The sequence below is a fragment of the Hippoglossus hippoglossus genome, chromosome 7 (assembly GCF_009819705.1).
Source record: "Hippoglossus hippoglossus isolate fHipHip1 chromosome 7, fHipHip1.pri, whole genome shotgun sequence".
Taxonomy (NCBI): Eukaryota; Metazoa; Chordata; class Actinopteri; order Pleuronectiformes; family Pleuronectidae; genus Hippoglossus; species Hippoglossus hippoglossus.
This window is the reverse complement of record NC_047157.1, coordinates 17,873,028-17,888,258: the sequence shown is the minus strand read 5'-3', so window position 1 is coordinate 17,888,258 and position 15,231 is coordinate 17,873,028. Positions and strand designations below refer to the sequence as shown.

General features: G+C 41.8%; 1 protein-coding gene across 2 annotated transcripts; it reads right to left on the bottom strand.

Annotated features, from left to right (window-relative positions):
• Positions 1 to 102: 102 nt before the first annotated feature.
• Positions 103 to 14,802, bottom strand: top1 (DNA topoisomerase I). Of its 2 annotated transcripts, XR_004614343.1 has the most exons (22): positions 14,580 to 14,801; positions 14,261 to 14,285; positions 11,135 to 11,231; positions 10,005 to 10,137; positions 9,628 to 9,683; positions 9,441 to 9,545; positions 9,244 to 9,334; positions 9,043 to 9,128; positions 8,829 to 8,944; positions 8,619 to 8,740; positions 8,378 to 8,500; positions 8,108 to 8,295; positions 7,019 to 7,163; positions 6,661 to 6,804; positions 5,897 to 6,082; positions 5,300 to 5,368; positions 5,063 to 5,177; positions 4,176 to 4,303; positions 3,929 to 4,023; positions 3,022 to 3,171; positions 640 to 836; positions 103 to 589 (listed from the first exon to the last, which is right to left on the bottom strand). XR_004614343.1 is itself a non-coding variant. In XM_034589791.1 (21 exons), the coding sequence occupies exons 1-21, from the start codon at positions 14,610 to 14,612 to the stop codon at positions 734 to 736; spliced, it is 2,310 nt and encodes a 769-aa protein (XP_034445682.1). In that variant the 5' UTR covers positions 14,613 to 14,802; the 3' UTR covers positions 620 to 733. The 2 variants fall into 2 exon arrangements, 1 of the variants encoding a protein (XP_034445682.1); XM_034589791.1 differs by lacking the exon at positions 103 to 589 and having other exon boundaries at positions 620 to 836; positions 14,580 to 14,802.
• Between the last annotated feature and the right edge of the window lie 429 nt (positions 14,803 to 15,231).

The window sequence follows — 15,231 nt, the reverse complement described above, 5'->3', positions numbered from 1 at the left end:
CACACAGAACATGATGCTGTACTCACTCACTCACTGTAAAACTGTGGACACACACACACACACACACACACACACACACACACACACACACACGCGCACACAGGCATTCTCACGTTGCATATGAGCAATGAAGAGCTTTTTGTTGACAATGCAAACCTTCAAAAATGAAAGTAAAAGTATCATAGTAACTGCAAAAAATGGCAAAAAAATATGTACATCCCTGAAATAAACAGCAAAATCAAACTAAAAGAAAACAATGACATTCTGTGTGCTAATAATTACATGAGCATAGTGCTAGGATTCATCACACAAATTGAAATTCATCACGTTATATGGTCTCTCGTGTTGCCTCTCACAAACCCCCATACAAACATTTCTTAATTCATTCATTATTCTATGAGAATATAGAATGTCTCAATAAATCTGATGGCTTTCAAATTTCAGTCGATAATACTCATGTGTTCATCGTCGTTCGATCATGGGCAGGTACCCGCAGCTACATACACACTACTGTGATTTTAGTTTTTTTTAATAGCGACACCCTTCACCAGCTTGGTCACATAGTTGACGTTATTTTCCTAAATTCACAACCGATTCATATATATACACACAATTATCAATCCGTGGTCCTCCTTCACAGCCCTGCAGTGACCACAGTAACTGTGATCGCTAGACTACGAACCATCTTTACAATCAAAGGCTCGGGTATAAAAAGGTAAAACGTGAAGTGTCTTTAAAACTCATAGTCCCTTTCAGCCATGTCAATTGCCCAAGCAAACTTCTCCCTCTGGGTTTTGTTGTAGATCTTCTCGATGGGAACGGTCCACTTCTTGCACCTGGAGAGGAGAGGAGAGGAGAGGATAGGAGAGGAGAGGAGAGGAAGACACAGTTGGATTAGAGCCTAAAAATGACTCCTTATTATTCATATATGAAAAATTCCATGAAGTGCTCTAGACAGTGAGTCAGATGTCACCAAAGAATCTTCCTCTTCTTTATTACCCAACTCTCTCCATTGGCTGCCAGTTAAATTTAGTATTAATTTTAAGATTCTTTTAAAAACTTGAAAGCTCAGCACAGTCTGGCCCACAGTGATATTACGCAGCTACTAACTCCCTATGCTCCAAGTAGTTATATTTAGTTATTTTTTTATATTTTATTTTATGCTATCTTTCTTATTTAAATGCAGTAGAAATGTATAAATATTATTATTATTGATATTTTGTTGTTGTATAAAACCTAATATAGCCCATTGTCTTTAAATAAGTTCTATATGTGCATTACACTGAATTTATGATGAAACTTATTTACGCGTAAGAATTCAAGTTATGACTCATAATAATCTCATCGTATCATTTCTTTTCTGAACTTATCTTATCCTTTTGTTTTGATCAACATTCAGCACAGGTCAAACAAGTTCCTTGATCAATGGCTCAGTCCTGTCTAGTGTGGCCCATTCGGCCGTGACAGTGAGTCAGCTTGCATAATACCAGGGCCTCACACTAACCTCACCTGAATGGAATGCACTCCATATTTTAGTTATTGATTACAACTGAGCTTTTCCTGTTATGACACGAAGAAAAGTCTGCTGGGAGGAAGGTCTATTGTGTTACACTGTGGTGACTTTCTGGGACACTCACGTAGAATAGAGCCATCGTTAATGTTCTAAGTACAAATCTGAGCTGTGTCTTCTATGACAAGTCAAAATGTCAGCTGTGAAAAAACATCTGTAGGAGAGTTTGGTTCAAACAGAATTTGGACCTGTTGGTGGGAATTCTGAATGTTGGTTGATTAGATCAAGGCCTTAAATGTTTCCCATTTAACACACCCGAGCTCGATTCTATTATTATGCAGCATGTCATAGATTTTAAATGGATATGAATGAATTATTCCCTGAGAAGTCGGTGAAAATGTGAAGTGAAAAAACGCCCTGTCTCACTTTGTTAAAGAAAGTGAAAGTAAATTCCTGGATCTGCCCCATTGTCAGGATCCATGCATAAATTGAATGGATTCGTTCTTGGCCCATGTCCCATCCTTCCACCAATTTGTCTTGGAAATCTGTTCAGTAGTTTTTCCATAATCCTTCTGACAAACTAACAAACAAACAGGGGCAAAAAAACATCCTTGTCGGTGGTAATAAAATATACCAATCCACAAAATCATATGTACTAAAAATGGAAGAGCTACTGAAAATGGTGGTGATGGGACAGCTCACGTTGGACTGCTAATGAATGATATAAATACAAATAAATATTAATTAATTTGATGAGGTTTATTAACTGTCGAGTCACAAGAACACATTGTTTTTGGCAGCTGAACCTAAACCTTCTATTCTCGCTGGATAATAGAAAAACACGGCAGCCCCGCGACCAATCAGCCCGACTCAACTCAAGTGTTTTCATCTCTGTTACACATATTCGCACACATACTACCACAGACCAGGTTCCCATGCACCACCCTGTGAGGGGGACCCCGTCCCTTACTCTTTACAACCAGGCAAAACACGGAGCATTCCTGTATCCATTGTGCTTGAGGAGGAGGCTCTCCAGAAATAGCTGTGGGGCATGGGTTAGCGAGGGCAGACCACTGTTCCCTGCTCTCTGTGGCCTGGCCCTCCATTCAGCCACAGACAGCACCTCATTGACTTCCCACATGGAGGAAGGAGCGCTGTTTGGGGACGCTCCCTGGTTTTTTAGAAACAAACCTCATTGTTCCTCGCACTCACACGCTTTTCTTCCTCTTATTTTCCTTCTGCAGCCGTTAGCTTTTTTGCTTGTGCTGCTCCTTTTCCTACAATGCAAGAGCATTTCCTGCCTTTCTGTCACCAAGGTAGATATGCAGCCCCCACACAGCCCCCACACAGCCACCCACCCACTCGCCCAGACAAATATGGCCCATTAAACAGTAGGTGGTTTACTCATTAAATGTCACAGGGTTTGTTTTCTACTGTAATGACACTTGTGATGAAATAATGTCTGGTAGTTAATAAACACAGGTAAACAATGTCTATCATAACATAAATACCAGGCGACAGAGATGCGTGGATCCAAATAGTTGAGCTTGGAGGTGCCCAGAGCAATTTGCTTGTTCTCCTCTCTGTCTGTGGCCTGAACCTGGAGCTTCATCAGCTGCTCCTCTATCCTCTGCACAGCTTTACGCTTCACCTCCACGGTCCTGAGAGAGACACAAAGACACACACAGGGAGGAATTAACACAGATACAAAAAGAGAGAGAGATATAGAGGCACATGGGAGAGAGAGATGGAGGAAGAATTGAACTAGAATTACCGCACTGCAGCACCAAAATCGAATCAGTCCATCTTTGAGTCCAAGTGAAAGTTTGTACTAAATTTGAAGAAGCTGATCTTAAGATATCATGTTCAGGAAAAACATAAACACTTTGCTAGGCCACTGTGACCATGACCTTTGGCTGCCAAAAATAAATCCAAGATTAAGTGAATGTTTGTGCCAAAAAATTGTAAAAGAATTCCCTCAAGGTCTGTCGGAGATATCGCATTCACAAGGCAGAAATTGTGCTATGTGAGGTAATAGTGACCTTGACCCCTTGACCTTTGGCCATCAAATTCTATTCAGATTATGATCAGATTCAGATCAGAGTGTGAATGTTTGTGCCAGATGTGGTGAAATTCCCTTTGGGCATTCCTGATTTATTGAGGTCAAAGCAAGGCGATGTGACCTTGACCCTTTGACCTTTGACCACCAAAATGTAATGAGTTACTCTTTGACTCAAAGTGAATATTCGTACCAAATTTGAAGAAACTCCGTCAAGGCATTCTTAGGATATCCTGAAAACATATTGCCTCCGGCCACTAAATGCCCTAAACAAAATACACTCTGTGGCCTTCTCTCCCACCTGGGATGAGTTAGCAGATCGAACTGTATCTGTCTCAGCAGCGCTCAGGTGTTCTTACTTTTTGCTCTTGTCATCATGTGAAGCCTTGTGATCGGCCTTCGCAGCCTTCAGCTGCTTCCTGGCTGCGGACAGTTGATTTTGTTTCTCGTCAATCTGCAATCACAACAAATCTGCGTCTTCATCGTGTCGACAGGGAACTTTATCTTTCACAGTTTTCCAGGCAGCCAAGATGACACCAAAACATCATTTCCTGTGAGGGGACAACAAAGCTGACGAAAGTTGTAACAGCGCGGGGGGGGGTTTACCTTGGTCTGGAGGTTTTGCATGGACTTCTCAAATGTTTTGGGTGGAGCTCTCTGGTGGTTACAGAGGATGGCCACCGCCCGGTTGGCTCGATTGTAGGACAGGATCTTGGCCGGGATGCTGTCATCAGCTGGAGGCCCAACAATAACACAGCAAGGTGGGAGAGGTTTAAAATGACTGGAATTTGAAATCGCTGACCCAAATAATGCTGCTTACGCATTTAAAAACACATTACATTTTATTCATATACAGTAAATTAGAAGTAAAGTATATTTGTAACTGGAAAATCTATGATTTATTTAATTTGTGTTGGAGAAAGTATGAATTACATTTATATATTTTTGACCCCGTCAGGTATTTTGAGTTGTACATGAGTTTAAATGCTCTATGTTGAGTATTTTCATTACGTGGAGCAAGCAGGTTTATTTGCATGGAGCTTCTTCTTTGTTATCTGTCCTCGTCAGAATAAACAGATTGCAATCATCCATCATTCCAAACAAACACAATATGTTGCACCTATAAATGTAAACATGTATAACTGAAGAGACGGATCACTCATAAATCTAAAATTTGATGTTGTGTGATAAATTTGATTTTCATGTTGATAAACAATGCGGCTGTTGCTAATCTGTAATATTTTACGTTTATGATTTATGTTAACTGGTGGAATCCTCTGTTGAGATTACAGCGATGAGTTTAGTTTCCATTTATGCATTTCAGAAACATTTAAAGACCAATTATTGTCTTTCAGTCTCCAACTGACATTATGTCCAGTCTAAACCTACAATCATTTTAGTCATTAAAAACAACATGAAATCGAATCCATCTCATTAAACATCTGAAACATCAATTCCCTTTTATTTAACTGACTGAAGCTGCTTTCACTCACAGCAGGAAAGTTCCTTGAGCTGCTGTTGCAGGGTGATGGAGGCGTTGTAGGTACGAAACACCTTTGCAGTCAGTCCATCCATCAGCTCCTGCAGGTGTTTATTCAGAATAGACGTCTGTATGACAGGGGGGGGGGGCAAGAGACAGCAGAGTTGGGATAAGCAGACACAAAATATTCTGATTACAATTCCCTTATAGAGCGAGGCCCTGGAGGCAGATATTCACACGGGGTTCTTACATTCAGTCTGTCGAAGAGGTCGTCCTCCGGCTGCTTGTTCTCCAGAAACAACTGAAGGTTTTTAAAAACCTGTGAGGAAATCAGCAATTATTTACAGAGCATGAAAACACTTCAAAATGAGCTTTGTTCATGTATGCAGTGTCTCATTTCTGCCAGACGAGGGTGCTAACATCAATTCTAAGGAGTAGGTGGTAAATTGTGTGATTGGTGTTTTTTGTATAGACATCTAAATGCAAGTACGGATGCACAGTGGAAGTGTACACAAAACGATAGTGCAAAGGTTTATCGACGAATTTAACGTGAAAATAGCACATGTCTAGTGTGTGTATGTGTGTGTGTGTGTGTGTACACTTCAGTAATAGCAGGAAACAGACCACCCTCTGAGGCCCAGCAGGATAAAAGGTTTTAGAGTCTGATCACCTGTGTTTGCAATCATCCTCTTCAGCAAAGTGACTCCTAATCTCATTAACACTAACTTCACACCACTGTCACATGCACCACCCTCATAAAACAAGTGTTGTCCTCTTTCTCCTTCCACTTCTGTCTTTAACGACTCTCCCTCCATTTTCCCTGAGTCCCTCCTGTCTTGTGTCTTACCCTCTTCTCCACGGGGATCTTGTTGTAGTACCGGATGGAGTCTTTACCCAAGAAGTCAAACTCCACCACGTACTCCTGCTCGTCCAGTTTGGGGTAGAGTTTGATGTGCTCCACCCGCAGCGAGCAGCAGCCAACGGTGTCCGCAGTCTCCCCTTCCTCCTTTTCGTTTCCAGCCCTCAGTGCCAGCTACAAGGGAAATGCCATACATTTGTGATCTTTATTAAGATTTGGGTGTGAAGCATCGTCTCAAGATTTATTCAACAACGATTAGAGTGAGATGAAAGGAAAACTGTCAATTCCAACAGTTCAGTCTGCACCCACTTCTTGTTCTGTTACTATCTCTGCCAAGGAGGTTATGTTTTGACCCCTGCCCATTTGTTTGTGAGCAGGATTATGAAAACCCTACTGAGCAGATTCCTGTGAAACTTGTGGAGGGACATAGGCCGAGAAATAACTAATTAAAGGAGGAGATCCGGGAATCTTTCTTCTCTTCCTTCAACATTGTGAGATCGGAATGTTTTTTATTTTTTTATATTTTCACCAATTTCTCAAGGAATAATAATTAAAAGTTCGCCAACGTGTATTCAATAGGGAATAAACTGTTTATATGTATCTTTAAAGTTTTTTAGAAATGTCAAAACGAACGTGACAGATTTGGTGCCGGATTCACAGGGACTGTTGGGCCTTGGTACAGGCATCTGCTCAACTGAGAGCCATTAGTATTAGTCTTTTTTATCATTACAGTTCTACAGTGTTCTACTTACTTTGTCTATGAAATACAGCGCCACAGCTCTCTGCCTGATCCTCATCTCTTTGGATTTCCAGTCATCTCTGTATTGGTTTCGGATGCGATCCACACACTTCTTCAACCGCCGGGCGGTCTCGTACTTCTGCCAGTCCTTCTCCCCCTGCACACACACACACACACACACACACACACACACACACACACACACACACACACACACACACACACACACACACACACACACACACACACACACACACACACACACACACACACACAGCTAATTATTGTTTGTTAACAGGGGAAAAGTGGCAAAAATAAATATATCCTCACATCAGGATTAAGACAAAACAGAGGCTGGAGACCACGGCTACCTTAATCCTGGAGCTGGGATTCAACATGATGTACTTGATGGAGCCCTGGATGTTCTCCGTCCAAGATGCCAGCCAGGTCACCTTGTTGTCATGGCGAACCTCCTTCCATTTTGTCCCCGCGGGAGGTTTGGGGTGCTTGGAGTCCCTGCAGAGAGAGAGGTAGATGTAAATGGATGAGAAACATGACAGTCCCCCCCCCCCCTCCAGTCTCATCAACCACTCACCCACTCACAAGTATTTTACAGTACAAGGCCCATTCATGCTTACATTCAAACAGCGGCCTGGAAGAGCCAGGGATCGAACCACCGAGCTTCTGGTTAGTGGACAACCCTATTTAAATGCTACTAAAATGAATTTACAATTGAAATGTAACTATATTCTATAGAAGTGTAATAGATCCAGATTCATTATATATTATAAACACTGCAGCTATGAGACAATGAGAAATCTTACTGTAAGGCAAACCCCATTGTGACCAGTGTGTGGGGGTCAACATGTCCTCCCCGAGCAGTGTTATTGTTTGCACACACACACGCAGCAGGACAGGAAGACCACCTCTGACACAGTCCCGGCATGTGCGCGAGTGTGTGTCTGCGATACATCTCATGCCACGTGCATTCGACTGCTGGCATCCCTGTGATTGCATCAAATTAGCTTTTCCACAAACTATTCTCATACACACTGCCCTGGAGGCACGGGAGCGCAGAGATAAAGAAGAAAATGATTCCCTCTGTGAGTAAATAAATGCAACAATTACAACATAACAGAGGATGGAAGGAAAGATAAAGGGATGGAGGAAAAAAGAGGCTGAACGAGGAAAGATGGGTGAGTCTGAATGTGACCTTTTGAAAGAACAACATCCACATCATGTTTGCCCTTAAGGTGTCCCACAACGTTCTTTTCTTATTACCCCACCTACAACAGTATGGCGGGACCAGGGGTAAAAAGTCTATAAAATGGAAATATTCATGGCAGTTGGCCTCAGTTCCCCCTGAGACCCTCAAAGGATAAGCGGTATAGATAATGGATAGATGGATGAATATTCATGGGAGTGAGGCAGGTGACAACGACCGTGATGAGATTACCCACTTGCTACAGTTAATGATGATGTCTTCGGGCCGGATGCGGCGTTTCAGCATGCCCATCTTCGGGTGGTCGCCTCGCCCCCGGAAGAGGCCCGGCGGCTCGATGCGGAAGTTGCCGATCCTCTCCTTGTGGTTGTCCATGACGCAGAAACCGTACTCCTGGAGGAGCCTCTCGTTCTCTTCTTTGTTTTTCTGCGTGTAAACACGAAAGCACAATGAGAGATTTCATGATGCTTTCAGGAGCCGGGCGAGTCGAGCATGAACGCACGTCTACCTGCTTCTCTTCTTTTGACATCTGTTTCCTGGCTTCTGATTGGGCCTTGAAGTACTCGCTCATCTCACTGAAGTTGCACTTGTTCAGGTCAGTGATCTTTGACTTCTCCTCTGATGTCATTTCCTAAAATGAAAGGGAACATGTCTGAAGCCCAATTTAAATGCTTGACCTGCACATCGGTACATTCTGGCACAAGTGTACAAACTGACACGCTTGAATGTGTCTTGTCTCATGTCCTCACCTTCCTCCAGTCCTTGAAGTAGTTCTTCCTGAAGATGTCCTTAGTTGTGTACTCATGCTCCAACATCTTAGAGAAGAACGTAGCCACCTCCTCAGCAGGAGCATTAAGTTTCATAGGCTTACCTACAAATATTTAAAAAACAATACATTAGTGATGAGCAAAGATCATTACAAATATATCAGAACTTAGGTTTTATACACACAGACTCACCATCAAAGTAAAATTTGACTTTGCCGGGCAAGGGCTCGTAGGGGGGTGCGAACACTGGACCTTTATGTTCAAGGAAGCGCCATTTGGAGCCGTCGGTGGATCTCTCCTCCTCCCACCTAATCAAAGAAGTAACAAATACAAACCTCTCACACTGATCTTGGTGTGATTTCCCAAAGCATAAAATGAATAGTTTCCCCCCCAAAATTGATCTCACCATTTCCACTTCTCCTCTTCCTCTTTTTTGGTTTTCTTTCCATCTGTTCCCTTTCTGTCTTTTGTCTTCTTTTTGGGCTTGATGTCCTGAACCAATGGGAGAGAACAGAGTGAACCTGAAGAACATCGGCAGCTGACGTTCCAGCAGGAGAACACGACAACGTATTGATCAAATATAACAGAGAGAAAAAAATAAACCAACCTCATCCTCCTCATCTTCCTCGTACTCATGTTTCCTCTTCTTTGCCTTTTTGTCGTGTTCTGTCTTGACTTTTTTGGGCTTGTATTCAAATCTGCAAACGGTAGGATGATAATCAAATTGTGTTTCAGAACGCAGAGTAATAAATTAAATCTTCAACATAAGTACGGTGATTTAGGATGAATTTGAAGGATACCCACTCTTCATCGTCGTACTCTCGTTTGAAGGACTTGTTGTTTTGGGGAGAAGGGTAGAAGCCGTTGTCTTCCTCGGGCTCGCTCTTAATGACAGCTGGGCTCGTGTTTCTAAAGTCACACATTCGACATATTGAGCTGCTTCATAATGACGTTTATTTCACATCAGAAACACCAAAGTGATGCTGTTTACCTCACATATCCGTTCTCTTTCTCCTTTTTAGGCTTGTCTGTGTGGGACGATTTGATCTGTGGGAGAAGGAGAAAAGTTTATTGGATTTCCTCGTCCGCTGACGATCAAAATGCACTTGAGCAACGTTTAAACCGTCCGATTTTACTCATAATCGGAGTTGATGGAAGGCTGAAGCATCCATTGTTAGTTTTATGGTTTGTTTTCTCATGAGACTAATCTCTGCAAGACTTTGGAATACATCAATAAACACAGGAGTTGAATCTCAACCACTAAATAATTGTGATTATAATAAAAGAAATATTTATTGTCGATGTAACAGAATATTTATTTTAGAAATAGTGATATTTCCACTACGGGGCCTGACTGACTGAACAAACCTTCTCTTCTCTCCTCCTCTCTTTGTCCTTGTCTTTCTCTTTATGCTTCTCCCTGTGCTTGTCTGCGCTGCCGTCGCCGTGCTTCAGCTTCTCTTTGTCTCGGTGTTTCTTCTCGGCGTGCTCCTTGTGTTCGCTAGGAAGCAGAAGCCGCAGAGGTCGGAGATCAGGTGCAAGAGGTCAGACGTGGTCCAGATGCACAGACACAGAAAAAAAGACGTTATTGACGGTGCGGCAACCACCAGCGGTACAAACTGAAACGTTTTTTTAACACAAACACTGACGGAGCCGTGGACAGCTGCCAGCAGGACGGGCCAATGTCGTGACTCCACTAATATACCGCAGCCCGCAAATATTTCATCAAGACAAAAGAAGAAACCAAAGCAGTGGCCACAGTGTTTCAAATTACAAATGCACTACAGATGTCATTCATAAGAAGCTGATTTTAGGTCTGTGTGATGTATGTTTGCTGATTTAACATGACAGGGCTCTGTAAGCTGCTTTCAGACATGCACTGAACTCTGGATAGTCTCCAGGAATTATCCAGAGGGGCTGTACGTGAGAAGTTAAAACTCTGGAGAATGTCAGAATGAACCCAAGTGAGAACACAGCAGGATATTGTCCGGGGGATTCACCCCGATTGAAAAACCAAAATAATACAAATATCTCAGGATTACAAACAGAGGTGCCAAACATGTAGAAGCACCAAATAAGATGTCAACTTGGAAAGACAAAGAGATTAAAGAGCTTTTGACACTAAGGGCCGATGCTAGTGTTTAAACCAAAACATCCGGATAATGTCCGGACTTTTCCGAAGTCCATGTCTGAGAACAGTTTCAGTTTCAATGTAATCAGCAGAACTCGCTGTGATTCTTTCATGTCTGTTGAAAAGCTTGAGTTTCCATGTTTCATCCTGACTGTTTCCTTCTCTATAAAATATTCAGCAAAGACAGGAACAGTCAACAGAATTCCCCACTGGTGAAAACAAAGCCTTTGTTGAACATGAAACGTGTTGTGAGATAAGATCCTTTCAGGGGATTTAGGCAACTTCAGAACATCAATTCTGGCTGAAGAAACCTGCATTGGTCCGGTCATCCACTCGGAGTAGAGTCATGTCAATGTAAAACTCCTACCTGTTGCTGTGCTTGATCTTCTCCCGCTCCTTGTCTTTCTTGTGATCTTTGTGTCTGTGTTCCTTGTCTTTGTGCTTGTCTTTATGTTTGTGAGAGTCTACGATACAAAGGAGAGATCAGCTTGTTCAGCATAAAAACAAAAACAAATGAAAGAATATCTTTGCACAGTTTTCTAAATCTTTTCTACATTTAGTTGCCTACAGTCAAAGGTTTAGCTGAAATAAAACGCACTTCATATTTTTCTTCTATATATTCCGTGCTATTGTTGAATTAACACTGCAATTATCCACCAGTGCCCAGCATCACATGGACACAAAGGATTATAAGACAATGGGCCCCTGGGCACAGCCTCAGACAGGAGGCCCCTCCACGCACCTACATAGGTGTAAAACACCCAGACTGAAAGTTTGTAGTCATTTGTAATTATTTTGTGTCTCTTTGTAGTTATTATTCATCTATTCATCTCTATCAGTGACGTTTTGCAGGTGAACCATATTCTCAGGTGCCGGAGCTTGTTCGTCCATGAGTCTCTGATGGTTTTTGCCTCATTAAAGAAAAAGGAACTTGATTCTGATAGTTGATAGTTGATAGTAACATTGTTATACATAAGCACAGGGGCCAAAAATTAGTTACAACCACAGGCCAATGTTCAATGAGGGCCCAACATAGTTTTATAGGTGCTGTGGCCATGCAGGCAAGATAATTAAAATATCATTTAAGTATTTTTGGAGTATATGATTTCATTTTTGTTTTTGGAATACAATTTGAATGCAGGTGTCGTTTTTCAATTGAGTGAGTGAGTCTGGGCTTCAGCAGCGTATTATCTTAGATATTTATTAAAAAGATTACAGTGGCTGTCTTTATTTATGGTTTACTGCAAGTGCTGTTGTTAATATTGTTGTCGCTTTTTGAATTTAATTCTTATCAGCTGGCTATTTCTATTAGAATACCAAGTATTTGTGTTGGAAAAGCAAATCGTTGACTATTGTCAGACATTACAAAGTCATATATATTAAGATTTCCATAAGCCGTGTACATATTGTTACTCACAAGGAATTATGTAAAATATTTGATGCTAACAATAAAAGGAAACCTTCAGCTTTTATTGTGGAGCCAAGTGTTTTTGTTACGCTGCTATTTGCCCACTTCTGCTTTGCTCTTTACTATTCACTGTAATAATCCAACTGTACTGTCACAATATTCATCGTCTCTAATTCTTATCATAACAGAGTCTTTTTTCAGCTGTTATACAACGTTTGATGTATTTTTAATAGAAAGATGATGATATAATACTTGAGAGATATAATCGCTCTCTTACTCTCCGTGCAGCTTCTCAAATACTTGCGCTGCTGCTGCTGTTTTACTCGAGTGTTGATATTAAAAATATTTCCTGCTGAGTGAAATCGCCCCTGAGGGAGAAACCGGTTTGGCTTGATCATCACCTCGTGGCACCCTGTTGTCATGGCAGTTTAATAACGGTGTTACCTGCTATTGTCATGTGAAAACAGTAACACACATCCTGCTAATGAAACCCACACATTGATTACAACCGAAATTAAAGTGAATCTCAACGTTGCAGGAGTAATGTTAAAAGAAAGCATGTTATTTTAGCTTCTCTTCATTGGCTTCCATATAGCATTTTTGAATTGATTTTTTCGCAGTAACGTTTAAGACCAATTCCAGACTTGCACTTAAGGACATTTCAGATCTTTTGACACCATATGTGCCCGGTCGTAACCTGAGCTCCTCAGCGAAGGTCCTGCTCACCCTGAGGTGACTGGACCTTTTCTGTCAGGGCTCCCACTCTTTGGAACAACCGGAGGAGATCCGTCCGGCAAACTCCTTATCAATCAATCAAATTTGATCTGCATAGCCCATATTCATAAATCACAATTTGTCTCAAAAAGGTTTAAAATCCTTTGCCCTTAACCTTCAAGCAAGATCGAGGGAAAACCACCAAAAATACCTATTAACAGGGGTTAAAACCAGAGAGAGCCACATGTGAGGGATCCTCTGCCAGGACGGACAGAATTACAAGGGGTGTATCAATGTTTTAAGTATTTAGGCAAAAGAAAATGTCCGACAGAGATGAAGGGAGCAGTAATGACAGATGTAATGATAGTATAATAGTAGTATATGTGAGTAGGTATATTGTATATCCAAGCAATCTAGTTGTAATCCACTCATCCTCTTTTTAAAATCTCTTCAAAACACATTGTACAGGTGTGTGTTCTCCTAGTTCTGATCTTAACATCCATTTTAATCATTTGATGTTTTATTTTATCTGGTTTTCACTCTTTTTATATCTGTATCTGTGCTCTATTGTTCTATTATCTTCAAATTGCTTTTTAATTGTTTGTTTTTTAACTATTTCCCCATGTTTGCCTTCAGTTGTTCATGTTGAACTTGTAAATTCCCTTGCGACAGTGTTTTGAAAGGTTCTATTTCAATCAAGTTTATTGTTATTATCATTATTATTAATGCATTTGTCTGTGTGGACAGATTTTTTTAATTTCTGCAAAAAAAACCTATGTGTAATAAAGCTCAGGGCAATGTGGATTTTTAATCGTGTGCAACTTTCTTTTCTGTGACTTGAGAGTTTTAAAGTGCGAGGATTCCCTGTTGGACGGATCATGGATGTCTCCCGCACAGATGTGGAGGCAGAGTGCGGCGGATGATGGGTGAGAGGCGGGCGGGGACGAGGCGATAAGCTCCCCCAGCTCTCGCCTCCATATCGCGGCAGAGAGTCGGCGCGCTGGTCGGCGCCCCGGCTGCTTCACCACAGAAAAAGAAAATGGCGCAGAGACTAAGTCCTCAGCCCCAATTTTGCCACTTTCGGCTCCAAAATTCACCACATCTGCACACACGTACCGCCGGGCTGAAGCGTGCAAAATGAACACGACGCCGGGCCTGTCCGGATCAGCCCCCCGTGTGAAACGTGCGGGGGTCGCAAGTGCACGTTTCAGACCCCCTTTTTGAACAATAGCCGCAAGAGAGTGGAGGAGAAGGGACTTAGTCTCTGGGACGCCATTTCTGTCCTTTTTTGCAAAACTATCAGCAGACACATCACGATTGCGACTGGAAATACTAATCGGTGAGAATAGAAACCCTCATCAGGGCACCTACCGCTTCCTTTAGCTCCGGAATTCACCTGCAAAGTGGGAAAAAAGGAGGTTTTTAATGTTTCAATTTTGCAAATGCCGGTAGCTCTGGGGTTATTCAAGTTTCAATAGGCACGGGCATGTCACATAGGGATGCATTTGTTTTTGCTGCTGTAAAAAGCACATGATCTCAAAGTTTTCCCTGGAATTACAAAGATTAAAATGTAACTTGTGACGATCTGAGCCATTATTTCATCAAGATGGTTGATACTTGACAGTTGTGTTATTGCTGAGGAATTCATGCAAACAGCTGCAGAGGAAAAAAGCATATATTACAGACATACCTGAGAGCCTCCGTGTCCGTGATCCCCGCTCATGGTGGATTATTGTAGGTGAGGCAGGTGGACGTACCACAGCAGACACACAGACAGACAGCTGCTCGGGATGTCAGGGTATCGAACCTCACTGTCACTACGGAATGGAGTCCCGATGTTCACCCAGTGCGCATGTCCGCAGGCTCACAGGCAACACGCACGGTCCCATCAGGAACCAGCATCCACAAGGATCAGCCATCAAACCAGTGTGGACACACTCATCTTCTCCGAATTCATCCCTTTGTTACGTTTCTTCCTCCAGGGGCGATGCACGAGAAAATACAAACGTGGGGCCCTCTGTGAGGCAAGTTTTATTTCTAAAGCACATTTCATAAGAAAAATATAAACATTTTCAAGCAAAAATAAATACATAAAAGAGAGTGAAAGAGGTAAAAGGAATTAAACAGTAACATCTGTATACAAATGTAAATGAGTTGAAAGAGAATTTAAAAAAACAAATATAGTAGATAGAATTGTTTAGAATAAGAAAATAACGTTGGTAATGTGACCTTAGTGATATGCCCCCTAGTTCACCTCGTCAATTCCAGTGCTTTTAAACTGTTCGTAAATATTTTAGTCAGTATTTTACTTTTATTATATCACATTTACCACATTGAATTAA